Source organism: Carassius carassius, chromosome 48, assembly GCF_963082965.1.
Source record: "Carassius carassius chromosome 48, fCarCar2.1, whole genome shotgun sequence".
Classification (NCBI taxonomy): domain Eukaryota; kingdom Metazoa; phylum Chordata; class Actinopteri; order Cypriniformes; family Cyprinidae; genus Carassius; species Carassius carassius.
The window spans coordinates 20892791-20908289 of NC_081802.1; the positions used below are offsets into that span (position 1 = coordinate 20892791).

A 15499-nucleotide genomic window follows, 5' to 3' on the forward strand; every position below is an offset into this window, starting at 1 on the left:
CCGATACAAAAAAGTAATCAAATTACAATAACATGCTACTAAGTAATACGTTACTGCCCAACACTGATCATGTTAAAATGCAATAAATATGCAACAATGTGCTGAAAGCACTCTGGACTGGTGTTTGTAATTTTTGTAATTATTTGTGATTTTGTTTGTATGCAATCTATATTTCTTACATTTGCAAGATGGAAATGGGTTTTAAAATGAGGCTCTGTTGTTCATCTGACTCAGAGACACTAATGAATCAGGATAAACTGTAAATCCAGCATAGAGAGGTTCAGTGAATGTGGTGTTGAATGTGTGTAAGTGTGTGAGTGTGTGTGTGTCAGAGACACTGTAGAAGGACAAAATCCCGGATGACCAGTCCAGATACACTCCTAATTTATTAGAGAAGGGCAAAGGGGCAGGAATATCGGTGGTCTTATTATTGTTCCAAAAAGTATACATTTTATCATAAAAGAAAAGACTCCAGGACATTTCATTGTGTCCAAACCGACAGTCACTCCCTTCTTTCCTGTTGATTCCCTTATATGTCACTGCTATATGACCTGAGCCTTCCCATTCAGCCTCCCAGTAACAGCGTCCTGCCAGACTCTCAACACACAGCACCTGGTCATAAAGCTTAAATCTGTCTTGGTGATCAGGATATGGCTGATGATCTTTTCCACACTTTATTTCTTTTTTATCTTCAGACAGGATGAGTTGAGTATGTGCTGTGTTTGGATTCAGTGTGAGATCACAGGCATCTGGACAGAAACACAACAGATTATAGTAACAGTGTCATTTTTTAGCTTAGTGAGTGCATGTGTGTACGTGGGATGTGTGTGTCATAACTCCTATATGTCTGCATGTGAGATGAGGGTCATTAGAATATGAATGACATCACCACCAACAAGTATGTGTTTGTCTGTGGGTGAGGGTTTACATTTTCTCAGTCCTGGTCTGACCCTGAAATGTCCTCCATGTTCCAAACTAAACGGAGACAAACACAAAAAATAACAAATGTTCAATAGAATGATAACTGAAATGATGTTAAGTAGTGGCACAATTAAAAAAATGAGTGATCAAAAAAAAATATTTAAAACATTTTTTAAAAATTCTTTAAAAAAATCTGTTGTGTTGGTTTCTGAGTATACAATATACATTTTTAATTTCAATTTTGGCACAATCCATGTTATATAGTGTGTTGTGGTAATTCATAAATATTCTGAGATGTTGATGGGAAATGCAAAAAAATTATCACTTTATCATATACAATATGTCAGTGGATGGCAATCATTGCTGTGTCTGTGATGCTTTTTTATCCTCCATAATCAATCACATCTGTGACAAAAATATTAGGAAGTCTAAACCCAGCACTAGATTACCCTTGTCTCACATGCAGACATATGACTTATAACACACATACAACTCAAACACAGACATGCACACACACCGAGCTAAATAATGGCACTTGTTATTCTCCATAGAGCTGGACTACAAGTATCATTTAGCATCTTTGCAACATTAACATGTTATTTTCATGTTTATTAATGCGAAGTCAATTAAAACATGAAACTCTATCGAAATTAACACGAAGTGACATGCACTATGTATTTGGTAATACTTTAATTAGGTATTTCATCTAAGTTATCATGATTCACATTTGGTCAAACTTTTTTTAATCAACCAAGATTAATATTATCTTTTACTGATAAACATACTTAAGTATCTGCAGTTTGTAGTCTGGATCCTGCAGTTTGTGTTTGAGCAGCTGGACTCCTGATTGTCCTGGGTGATTGTAGCTCAGATCCAGCTCTCTCAGCTGTGAGGGGTTACAACTCAGAGCTGAAGACAAATAACCACAGCCTTCCTCTGTCACCATACAGCCTGACAACCTACAGACACACACATTCAGGTAATCTACAGACAGATCATCTACAAACACACATCAACATTAGGACCGTCTAACTATACATTACCCTTAATACCTCAGTATTTGCAACTGACAGTTTGGACTCTTCAGTCCATCAGAGAGCAGCTTCACTCCTGAATCTTGTAAGTCATTGTTACTCAGATACAGCTCTCTCAGGGCAGAGTTTGAGGATTGAAGGGATAATGACACAATTTGACAATCCTGAGCAGTGAGATTACAGCAAGCAAAACTGAAAAAGAGAAAAATGCATGATAATTAAATACTTATCTTTCTACAACTAATATTTGACTAATATCAGATTCACTATATCCTGAAAATAGACACAAGATGTATTACTCGGCACAAAAACTGTAATTCCTTTCATAAGGAATTTTGATTAAAGGTGTCATATGATGTGATTATTTTTTGGAGTATCACAAGCTCTTGGTGCATAAAGAAGATCTGTAAAGTTGCAAAGACTTAAGTCTCAAATCCAAAGAGATTTTATTTATAAAAAGTTAAGAATCAACCACTTCTACCTAAAACATGTCACATGTTTACGTCGCGATGTGGGGAAATTTACATAATGTGGCTTAAATGTTCATCCAAAGAAAGGCGGCGTAACTTTTATTCTTACTGTTAGTTCCGACTCACAGTCTGTAAGTACATTTTCATATGTAATGTACAGTAGGTAGCCATTCAAAAGGCCCTTTTTACCACCGCGGGTACCGCCGCCGCCGCGTTTGTAAAGTGCATTTACAGCTTTTGATCGCTGAGTGGCGCTTTAACCAAAAGGTATCAAACAAGCGCATCAAAGCACATTTTCGCAAATAGATGTCAGTTTTGCCTCGCTGATGTGTTACATTTGACTGCTTCAGTCACGGAAAATGAAAGAAAAACACTATAGTTTAAATATTTAATATATTTAATATTTAATATTCATAGATGAAAGTTTGTTATTTATGAAGTTATGTGCATTTCTTAGAACAAATTCAAGCAGGATAAATGTCAAGCCTGTGCCTGAGTCTGTGCTTACATTTTCTAAGCTACATGGTATTAAACCATATTTTAGATTTGACACATTTAAAAGGTGTGCAGTATTATTTATATTATATTAATTATGTGTTATATTATTCAAAAGAAATTGTGGTTTACTTTGTGGTTTACTTTGCATTGGAGCATTAAAAGTGGTAGCCTATTTTAGGGGGTAGGCTACATGGATTAATATGCAAAATGTCAATATTTTCATATATTATGACTATATTTTAATTTATATTTTAAATATAAATATATTTTTTTTCCTTTAATAAAACAACATGCATTTTTTTATTCATTAACTGTCCTTTATTTTGACAATTTATTAGGAAAAAGACATTTGTCTGTAAACTAAATAAAGAAATTGTTGCATGTTTAAACTAATAATTCATTTAGCAGTCAAATTTATAACTGCAACAAGATGATAAAAAAAAGACCTGGAAAGACCTTTATTTTTATTTATTAATTAATTAATTTATTTATTTATTTAATACTAGCCCATCATGCATCTAACCATCCACTCGGCGTTAAGAGCTGTTAAGATTAAAACTGGCAGCTCAGCAGTGAGTCAGTGTCATGGACGGAGGACCTGTTAATATATTTTCTAGTTTATATTTCCATCTCGTTATGCCACTAGTTTAGTTGTTTTTTTTTCTTATAGAACTTATTTGTAAATAGAGCAGACACTTTCTGTGTGTTTACACCAGACACGAGAGTTGCCATCCGTGCCCCACAGCGAAAAGTGTGTCTAAACTTGATGACATCACACTATAGTGTCAAATCATCTGAATGTAGTGTCAGAACATTTCGTCATAAACAGAACTAGCATCAGTTCACTGATGGGGATCGTGTCCAGTGTATCCATCACTGTGTTCTGTTGTCTTTTGTTGGATCGTTCCACTTGTGTCCGGTGTAGACCTGGCGTGCGTTTTTTATTGTTTTATTTTACAGCCCTGCTTGTTTTAATGTTTTTATTAAATATCTGTATTGTCTGCATGGTCATATTATCGTATTATTTACTGCCATCCGACCTACAAAAGTAAAGCCTGGCGATTCGATCAACGAGCATTTCTGCAGGTTGATTTTTGGCGAATGTGCTGTGCTTGTGCAGCCGCGGTCGTCTTCATTTCGTTGGGTGAAACATCTCTCTCACTCGCAGCAGAGTCTGTGAGCAGCAACAACTTGCAGAATACCAGAAACACGCTCCGCCTTCACTCCGTGAATAAAGTATTTCAGTATGTTTGATGTTATGTTCATAACGTAGCACAGGGGTACTCAAGTTCAGATGCCAAGGGGGCCACATTTAAACCATATTAAATATGAAGGGCCACAAAATACAACTTGCATAGTAAACCTTTATGACAATATTTACAGTTTTTACTTATATAGAAATTCAGTGCATTACCTATCTTGCTAGGTAAGTCTTGCTAGTCTTTGTTCTATTTAAAGTAATACTGAACATAAAATAATAATTTTAATGTGGATAATAATTTTCTTGCGATATTAATGCAAAAAAAGAGAGTTCATACTCACAGTATTAAAAAACCTTGCTAGGTAAGTCTTGATAGTCTTTGTCCTATTTAAAGTAGGCTAATACTGAACATGAAATGAAACATGTGGATTAACAGTTTTCTAGCAATATTAATTATTAATATTAAGCAAAAAAAATAGTTCATACTCAGAGTATTAAGAGTATCTTGCTAGTCTTTTTCCAATTTAAAATAATACTGAACATGAAAATAAAAGTTTACAATTCTGGAACAAAAAGGTAGATTAACATCAATTAGATTAAAAAAGTATACTCAGAGTATTAAACAATGTATGAAGAAAATCATTGAGCAAATACAGGCTATTTCTCAAGCCTTGATGAAAAGTAGTCCTTATTCTTTGTGGGAAATCTGAGTCTGCATTCTTTTAACCAGTGCTTTCAGGTCTGGCTGTTGCTCACTGGTAGCTGCTCTAAGACAGTCTGTCAAATGTCTGTCAGTTAGACGATAATTTCCCCCCCAAAACGCTATAAATCCACCCCCCCCCCAAAAAAAAGCTATAAATATTTTTTTGTTTGTATTTTTTAAAAAGTATTTTGTCTTTTATTTTTCGTGTTTGTATTTATGAAGAAAAAACGATGTTACGTGACAGTTCTCCATTATACAGACGTGAGCGCTCTGTAAGTGGCACTAAAAGATTTTCAAACTTTCACAGAGACCTCAAACAGAAAGCACAAACCTTTCTCGACAATTACCCCATTGACAATTTGAAAATAAGTTTTGTTTTTCATGCTGTTAAGACGATCATCGGCCCATTTACACACTGCAATATAGATGTGCGCATCAGCTCTAACGTCACCCAAATCAGCTGTGAAAGTGCGCAGCTCTGAATGCACGAGCTATGCTTAGCGCCCCGCACACGAAAGTTGCCTGACAGTTTTACCGCTTGTTTTGCTATGGTTGCACTTTTCGGAGATATCAAGTAGCTATATAAAGTCTCACTAAACATTCCACACACATCACAATGACGATGATGAATGTTATTTTTTATTAATCGACCAACGGATTATCGACCGTCCGCAATATACATAGATATAAATCATTAAGCATTAAATCTTTAATTGCTGCTTTCTGCTGTGAAAATTTTGTTTGTGATGAAAATAACAGTTTTGTCATGTTATTTTATCACAGATCGATTAACTTCTTCAAGAATTCAAATTCAGATAGCATGCTGATAATGCAGTAGCACTGTAAGATTACATTTGTTTGAATGCATTATTGCGAAAGCGATTGAGTGTGAATCTGTTTAAACCATGCTTTAACCGGAAAATAATCAGTAAAAGAAACAGACAAACTCTTAACATCCCGCTCGACTCTTGCAGTCATTGTAACCTTCTGATCAAGCTAAATATGTTTAACATGAATTCTTGCTGAATATGCAGTTATATTATGGGCTGTTGGCATGAATTTTACTCGTGATGGAGCGCTCTTGGAGCGAGTGAAAACCACGACGCTCATATTCAAGTGTTTGTGCAAAAATTATTAATGTGCATTAATGACAGGGAGGCGCCGTCTCATCACTTTAATTTTTTCCTGATAATGAATTTATAACTTTTTAATTAACATAATATCGTGGTGTCTCTCACATTAAAAAGATGTGCTTCAGCGCGGAATATATTAAGATTTGATTATGTAAATTTAATATAAACCTCTGATTAGTTGAATATAACAAACGAACGACTAGAACTAGAAAAATCTTACGTGGGGGCAGACCATTTTTTAGTCTATAACCAAAACAACAGTCCTATATAAACCAGTTCAGCCTCATAAGACACTGTCCATATGAAAGAGCAATTCACACCTTTATCTCGACCCCCACAAGCCATAAATACCTACCCCCAAAAACCCAACCCCCTCCAGCTGAACTGAATTCGGTCTGTTTTTTGGCTGTGAAGAACGGTGTGTCACTGGGCTGAAACATGCCTGCACTCAGCAGCACTACTCTTTGTATTCATTATATTCTCGCAGCCCATATTATTATTTTCACAAGACCATAATGATAATAACAAATCACAATAATTAATCATTATTTTACGAAAATCATTGTTATTTGTGATCGTGGGTGTTTGCGGAAGGCTTTAAGACCAAGTGGAATCCTCTGTTCCCGCCTCACAGCGCGCGGGACTCGCACTCAGTGATGCAGCTTCACTGTCTGCGGTTTGACTTTACTGAATTAGATTGAGGCAAATAAAACTTATTGATCACAAGCCCAACATTTAGCAAGCAGGAAAACATTCAATCTAATGGAAGGAAGACGTATTTCATTGAGCTAATGCTGTTAATGCTGAGAGAGAGAGAAACTAGTCTAGGGCTATTCTTAAACTTGGAGCTCATTATATTGAAGTACAAATCCAAACACCAGAAACGTTATGCATTTTATGAATAATGAAATGTTATGAAAAGTATGCATTTTATTTATTCACATGCTGTATGATTGAAATAATATTTTAGTTCACAACTTTATGTTCCGTTGTTTAAAAAAATACTTTATTGGCTAATGTTTCATAAACCTTCAGTGGTTATATGCTCTAAAATCCATGCCATTAGTAATTTCACAGTATTTTCACCTCCTAAATCACTAACCTTTAAAGTCACAATTCTATAATGGTCAAAATTACTCAGGCCAATGGTATTTTTTAATGACATTATTTTATTATTTTTAATTTTATTTTTTTTAATAATTGTAGCCTACATAAATAGGTAAAGCAAAACAAATATTCGGATCGTCCCTTATATTTTTTATTTATTTTATTTTTTTATTTCTTTATTATCATTTTTTTTAAACATATTTTCTACAAGAATAAACATGATAACATATTATTAATTAATAAAAATAATTTAAGCAATTAAAAACTTTTTTTTAAACTTGAATTTAAATAATATTAAACTAACTTTAAATTCTCAAGGAGTTTATAAGTAAAAAATGGTAAAATGTCACAGTGCATTTTAAATAGCCTAAATGAACTTGTGTTAACAATATAATTAGAACTAACAATATAATTAGATTTTTTAAATGAACAATTCCTGTATAATTTGGACAGCAACCTTTATAACAAACATTTTTAAATCGTCCACAGCTGAGCATCGCGGGAGGCTGATCTGCATCAGAGCGCGAGAAGTGAATGTGATGAAGTCATTTTCAGATGCAATGAAAAAAAAAAAAACTGGATAGCCTAGATTAGGCCCAGTTATTAAGTTAATTAAGTTTGTCAGAGGAAAAAAATATATGAGTCGTGTATAGGTTTCATTTTAACGGATTAATCACCTATTTTCGTTTGCTAACACACTTAAACACGCTAAAAAATAAATCAGAGTTTGTGAGAGGAAAAAATAAAGTCAGGTATAAGTTGCATTATATTACATTTAGAAATAATAATGGCTGGCCTAATAATGTTATAATGTACCAACAGGATATTTTTAGTTCCCTTCACTTTACAACAAATCCTTTAAATTTAACAAATTTATCAGAACAAAACAAGAATTAAAAATATATAATTCTAATGGATAAATATAATTGCAGTATATAATAATATAGGCTTAGTAATAAAAAATAATAATAATAATAATAATTTAAAGCTAAGCATAAGGTAAGGTTGGGCTTTCTCATTTGGGAGAAATCCAAACGTTTCCATATTCGTGATGTTGCCCATTTGAAGCTTAACTATTATTCATGAGGTAAATAGGCTGTGTAGTTCACGTGTTTCAGTATCGATGGAAAAAAATCTTAATTAACAATATGTCAAAGTGCTCACGCCGAAAGTCTGGTGAACGACTGCTGTTTCCAGTGAATATGTGCGCGAGGCACCAGCGCGATCAAACAGCTGAAACAAATAATACTTAATTTTTGGTCACACATAAGGAATAATTCAAAAATGCAAAGTGTTGGTAGTTTGAAAAATCAAGAATAATAACAGACTTAATACTAATTATTGCTAAATGCTGGACCATTCCCATTTCGCTCTGCATATGGAACCTGAAGATTTTTTTTTACTCCAAGAATAGACCGAAATGAAAATGAAATGAAAACATTTAGTGTATATATATATATACATAGGCCTTATATTTATTTATTGTTTAATAAAAATAGCAAGCATATGATCCTTTGTTTAAAGGTCTTCTTTTAATTTTTGTTTAGTAGACTGTAGCCTAAGAATATCCTACATTTTGAAATTAACAAATTGTACATTTTTGAATGTTTTTTTTAAATGTTACAATGTTATATCATAAAGTTATTGTTTTACTTCCTTCTTTTATCTCATTTTACAATTACATTCATTTTGCAATCTGTCCCTTTGCGCCACCTGGCAGTAGTTTCGCGAATGAATTACAGTTACGGTACACACGGCGGTAAGGCCCAAGATAGGCTGTCCACCTACTGTATTTGTCACTTGTTGCTTGCCATTTCTCCGATCACAAATGCAGACATGTTTTTATTTTTATGCAGCGCGATATGCAACACAACTTAAATTTTTTTTTAATTATAATCAGTAATTATGTCCCCACAGGATACAACAAATGCCTAATTTGTAATGGGTTTTATTGGTTTTGTCTCATCACGCCGGCATCCTGACATTTTATCCTACCTGTCAGGAACACACGGCATTACAGTTTTAAGGGGCGTAACATTTCCTTCACATGCTTGAGGCATTCGGCCAATCACAACACACTGGATAGCTGGCCAATTGGAGCACACCTCACTTATCAGAACAGCGAGCTTTGTTAAAATTGATGAGTTTCAGAAAGGCAGGGCATAGAGGGAAAACAATAATGTATAGTATGTGAAATTTTTTTTTTATACCAAATACACAAAGTAATGTTCTTTTTAGCATCATATGACCCATTCAATACATGATTAACCCTTTCGAGTCGATAAATTTGTATATGCGTTATGAGTCATTTTCTCCTGATAAACCCGAAAAGAACTTAAATTACACTTTCAGTTTTGATTGTACAGATAAGAGCAATGCATCAATCGAATCTGTAAAGGGTCTACATTTTTTTTATACAGACATAATAACAACAAAACTTTGTGCATTTATAAAATAAAGATAACAAAAGGTGTGCTGTCTGCAGCCTTTGTCTGCGGTGATCATTATTTAGACACGCATCAATAAAATGAACTGTAACTCAGTGAATACTCAATGAAGAGACATGAGAAAACTTGACATGTCTACTTTTAGACTAAACAATTGCTGCCGAAAACAAATATTCTGTGATAAAGTAATCCATAATGAAACAATGCGATGTCCGTTTTTCACGTCTCTCTTCATTATCTTCTAATGTGACCACACACCCCCGCGCTGAACGCGCTATTCAGATTATAATGTTACACTGAAGCGCGCGGCTTGAATACGCCAACACAACAGAAGACAACACAGCGAGACTGTTCAAGTGTTTTTTATTTTACTGTTTGCTTTGCGATGAGAGGAATAAGTTAGACCTTTTCCAAACTATAATTCCTGACCAAATGTATAATCAAGTAAAACATGATGAAGTTTCAATAACAATATACAATACTATACTTTACAAAAGCTTGATGTAAATAATATAAATGTAACAAATAAATGTAAATGTAACAAATGTACCAAACAATGCTGTTCTTTCAATTTATCCCAAAACAACCTGAAAAAAATATTCTCAGCTCTTTTCAATATTAATAATAATAATAATGATGATAATTTTTTGTAGAAAATCAGATTGTTAAAAGGATTTCTGAAGGATTGTGTGACTGGAGCAATGATGCAAAAAAATTCAGCTTTGAAAGTCAGCTTTGATTGTTCTTAATAAACTGTTTAACTGCACTCACAAGTGAATATTAAATTATGTTGTGGGATACTTAAATATATTCTAAATAAACTACAAACATAAAAGTATATACATTTATTTTGTTCTCACATTCTTTCGTGTAGCTCTTCCCTGTCAGTCACAAACCTGACTGAAAGGCTCATTATGCATCTCATTATTTTCACATAATTTAGAAAGAAAAATTCTAGGCTACAAGCTCCAGTTCTCAAAAGTCCCGGGAACCAATGTTCTCTATAATGTTCAATGTACAATGTTCTCAGGGGAGTGCATGGTGATCACCAACACCTGAACCTCATCAGCAGAACAGCTTTTAAGCAAAGGGAAAGGAGAGTAAGTTGAGCTTCGACTCCAGAACGAGACTAACGCTGTGTTCTGGCTCTCTTTCATATTCAGGTGTCTGAGGAACAGCACGTCATGCGGCACCCACGGGTACTTTTTGCTGCACAACCAGGACTCCTGCACTAGAGGACGCCAGCACTGCACAGTCTACTTGCACCCACTGCTCAATAAACCACCCCACTGGGGACTTTATTGCATTACTGTCGTCTGTGTGAGCACTCTCTCCACCACAATGGGATTTATGGCCTATTCAAGTGATTTAACATTTTTAGTTTTTCACTAACCAAGCATAATTTTTTTCTCTAAATCACAATCATGTACATACGTGCTGCTCACATATTATTATAGCCAAGTTTGTGCTGATTACAGTGATATTAGACTTTAGCCATTAGATGTTTATAAGTAACTGAAAAAAGCACAAATGTCAGGGCATGACAAAACTTCTCCAGGCCCCAAAATACCCTTAGACCTCAGAGGGTTAAACACTTACAGAGCTTTTCTGCAGTTGATCACAGCTGGTATCAGTCTTCTTCTCCCCTCATTTGATGTGTTGTATTTCTTAAGGTCCATTTCATCCAGCAACTCCTCTGATATCTGAAGCATGTAGGTGATTGTTGAGCAGTGAGCAGAAGATAGTTTCTTCTGTGTGTGTTTGTCTGATTTCATAAACTCCTGAATCTCTCTGGACAGAGTCTGATCTTTCACTTCCAGCAGACAGAGAAACAAACTGATGGATCTTTCAGTGGAGAGTTCACGTCCATCTTTAATCTTCTCTTTAATGCACTGTGCGATTTCTCTGATGCTCTCTGATCTGTTCTCTGTTTGTGTCAGTAGATCCTGTAAGAGTCTCTGATTAGATTCCAGGGAGATGCCCAGCAGGAACCGCAGGAACAAATCCAGCTGTCCATTCTCAGTCTCAATGGCTTTGTCCACTACTCTTTCATAGAATTTGTGCAGTGAATCAAAACACTCTTGTGTAGTGCTACTTATGTGGTAGTAAAACACATGGAAAGCAGCAAGAAACTCCTGAACACTCAGATGAATAAAGCTGTAGACTTTCCTCTGATGAATCACAGATTCCTCTTTAAAGATCATAGTGCAAATCCCAGAATAAACCGAGGCGTCAGTGACGTCTATGCTGCTCTCAATCAGGTCCTCCTCATAGAACATCACATTAACCTTCATCAGCTGTTTGAAAGCCGCTTCAGCAAGTTTCAGAATCACTTCTCTGTTGGACGGCAGGAGTTTTTCTGAATCTCTCTCTTCATACTTCTGCTTCCTCATGTTGATCTGAATCAGCAGGAAGTGGATGTACATTTCAGTCAGAGTTTGAGGGATTTCTGCACTCTCATCTTGTTTCAGGAGGTTCTGTAGCACAGTGGATGAGATCCAGCAGAAGACAGGGATGTGGCACATGATGTGGAGGCTTCTTGATCTTCTAATGTGTGAGATGATTTTGCTGGCTTGATGCTCATCACTGATTCTCTTCCTGAAATATTCCTCCTTCTGAGGCTCAGTGAATCCCTGAATTTCTGTCAGAAGGTGGATGTATTTGGAGGGGATCTGATTGGCTGCTGCTGGTCTGGAGGTGATCCAGATGAGAGCAGAGGGAAGCAGCTCTCCTTTGATGAGGTTTGACATCAACACAGCCACTGATGAAGTCTCAGTCACATCACAAACTTTCTGAGCATCTGAAAACATCAGTGTGATTCTGCTTTCATCCAGACCATCAAAGATGAACACAACTTTACACTGCTCATAAATCTGTGAGTCCAGATCTTGAAGTTCAGGATGAAAGTCCAGCAGAAGTCTGTGAAGACTGTACTGCTGATCTCGGATCAAGTTCAGCTCTCGAAATGGAAGCACAAACATGAAATCTACATCCTGATCGGCTTTTCCCTCGGCCCAGTCCAGAATGAACTTCTGCACAGAGACAGTTTTTCCGATTCCAGCGATGCCTTTAGTAAGAACGGTCTTGATCTGCTCTTTCTCCTTGCATCCTGCTTCAGGTGAAGCTTTAAAGATGTAATTGCAGTCAATTTGAGTGTCTTGTGAGTGTTGTGTTCTGGCTGTTTTCTCCATCTGTAAAACCTCATGTTCTTCATTCACTCCTTCTCTCTCTCCCTCTATGATGTAGAGCTGTGTGTAGATCCTGTTCAGGAGGGTTTCATTCTCTTGGAGTTTGGTTCCTTCAAATAATTTTTCATACCTTTTTTTCATGATGATTTTGTGCTGGTCTTTGACTGTCTTCTGGTCTCCAGTCTCTAGTATTTGTGTCTGCAGGATTTCTTTACTTCTTTTCTCTCTGAAATGAGTCTGATCATGGTATGTAGAGGATGGAAAATATTGGATTGGCTCATATATCTCTTTCCTGTTTAAATAATAAAAAATTAATAGAAATGACAATGAGTGATTACAATGACAATTACAGTTAAAGACAAGAAAAAAAATATTCGTTATCAGATATGATTTTAAAGCAAATGCAAGTATGAATGTATATTTAATGTTACTTCATTGAGTCTATTTAGTGACTAATCATATGAAACCTTAGACATTTTCTGGATCCTATTGGGCAGAGTGTGTCTGTTTCTTATTGGTCTTCCCCATGTTAATTGTTTATTTAAAGTATATAGTTTATTTTTAGTATTTTGTGTTAAATAGGATAGGTACTCTGTGAGATGGTTTCTCAGGAGTGCCTCTGGATCTTGTTGACATTTATTTTCCCTTGGCATTTCTTATAACATATAGTTAAAGTTTTGTTGATGTTATATTTCCTTTTTTCTTCATTATCCCTACACTTATGTTTATTATCATTACTGACTGTTGTTGTATTAGTTAAATTAAAACATTTTGCATTGATTATTTTTTGTTGTTAATGTTTGATTCCTCTTTTTTGTTGCAGATTTATATGAGTGGGTCATAACAATTGTGAATTTGCAACTTCATGTTCATACTAACAGAAGGTCAGAGGTCACTGGTCCATCACTAAATTGAAATGGGTGATCCATGGATGTGTTACTCTTCACAGAAACACAGCTGGGTTCTGGAGACTCTGATCTCGGTCTCCTGATACCAACAAAAGACAAAAATGGCATTTTACAGCATTAACTAAACTCAGTATGCACCACGGATATACATTTACTCATTGTTGATACTTTACTTCAAGTTTATTGGGATAAAAGTGTGTATGCAAAAACAGTGTCTCACTTGGTACCAGAGGCCATTGTATCATTCAGTTCAAGGATATGATTCATCAAAGACTGGTCATTCTGTAATGGAACTTGATTCAGGATATGGAGAACTCATTTTAGAGGCAGTATCCTCTTTTTCTAATTTCCTAAAATAGAGGTTGGTTTATGCATTAAAGGATGCTGTAGTGCCTTTAAAATGCTTTAACACATGATTTACTAAAATACACAATAAACCCTTGAAGTAAAAGAGAGATATCTCCTCACTTTCCTCATAAAATAAAAAGTAAACCTACAGTTCAATGTAGTATAATCTTTATACTGAAAGAAAGTGTTTGACATTTGTATTCAAATTTATGTTCTATTTCTTGTTTTTAGTCTTTACAGATATAATTTGTTCATAAATGGAAAACAAATATGACTGAACTAAATTTTGTATTCAGTTTCACATGACTTAATCCGAGGACAAACAATACAAAGAGGAAGTGATTATTACAGAAAAAAAAAAAAAAAAAAAAAAAATATATATATATATATATATATATATATATATATATATATATATATAAAATGACAGGTGGTAAAGACATTATAGAAGACCATAAAATATATTTATCAAATTTCAACCTTCATTTTCTGATATGTGCTTTAAATAACACTAATATAAACAAAAAAAGTAGTTTAATATAATACCAGGTAGAGATAAGGATCATTAAAAAATAATAATTCCTTTATCAAAACTAAACCATTACAGATAAGGTTCAGTACAATAGAAATTAAAACAAAGTATTATAGCAATTAATTTATAGGTGCATCTAGACAATCAGCTTGTAGGTGTCTTATCTTCTCCCATTTGTGCAAAGAAAATCAATAATTACTAACTCAATGATGTTAATATGATCACAGTACTTAAACATTTTTTACTGTAAACTTCTCATTCTGTACAGATCTAGAAATATTTTTAAACAATTACACATCTTAAGTTTCAGATTTCTGAAATTATTTGAAAATATCATAAGGAATTTCACATGAAATGATCCTAGTTTGAAATCTCATGAAGACCAAAAATCTAAACGGCAGCTCATTTTATATGACTACATGTTTATAAAGACAACTTATCATGAAATATGAAATACTTACCGTGAAATGTGTGGCTGTTTAAATGGAGTATCAAAGGTTTACAACCTCAGAACAGTGCCTCTTTTATTCTTCACTTCCTGTTCTGGAAAATCCTCTCAGCATTTTTCTGTTCTCAAAAGACATTGGGGGAAATCCATAATTTACATTTTTTTACGAGTACATTTACACTGTGGAAGTGTCAGGGAATCACTAAAGTCACAATCACCAGCCCTGACACACACCCAGGGCCTTCGCAAGTGGGGTGAAAGGTAGTGACTATTATAGGGGCCGACGGCCGAGGGGGGGCCGACGGCCGAGGGGTGGCCCCCGGCGATCTCAAACATCTGGCTGAGGCTAGCCTTAAAAGACGATCAGGACAGTTGACAGGCCACTACTGCATGTCGTCACGAAAGCTTATCATTTTCATGTGTTTTTAAGCCTGACCACTTTCCAATTTAAACATTCAAAAGAGTTTAAACCATTCAAACACAAGACGCGGAAAATCTCAACTCGCGCGCTATGTTCGGTGCGCAAGCATCTCACAGTCTCAAAACCGCATCTGACAGACA

At 35.0% G+C, this 15499-nt stretch overlaps 1 protein-coding gene across 1 annotated transcript; it reads right to left on the reverse strand.

Moving 5' to 3' along the window:
- Positions 1-10: 10 nt before the first annotated feature.
- LOC132131566 (NACHT, LRR and PYD domains-containing protein 3-like) lies at positions 11-15066 on the reverse strand. The gene is made up of 8 exons (XM_059543620.1): positions 14952-15066; positions 13831-13960; positions 13582-13689; positions 11114-12994; positions 1974-2147; positions 1707-1880; positions 929-975; positions 11-749 (listed from the first exon to the last, which is right to left on the reverse strand). The coding sequence occupies exons 2-8, from the start codon at positions 13875-13877 to the stop codon at positions 202-204; spliced, it is 2979 nt and encodes a 992-aa protein (XP_059399603.1). The 5' UTR covers positions 13878-13960; positions 14952-15066; the 3' UTR covers positions 11-201.
- Positions 15067-15499: the final 433 nt, after the last annotated feature.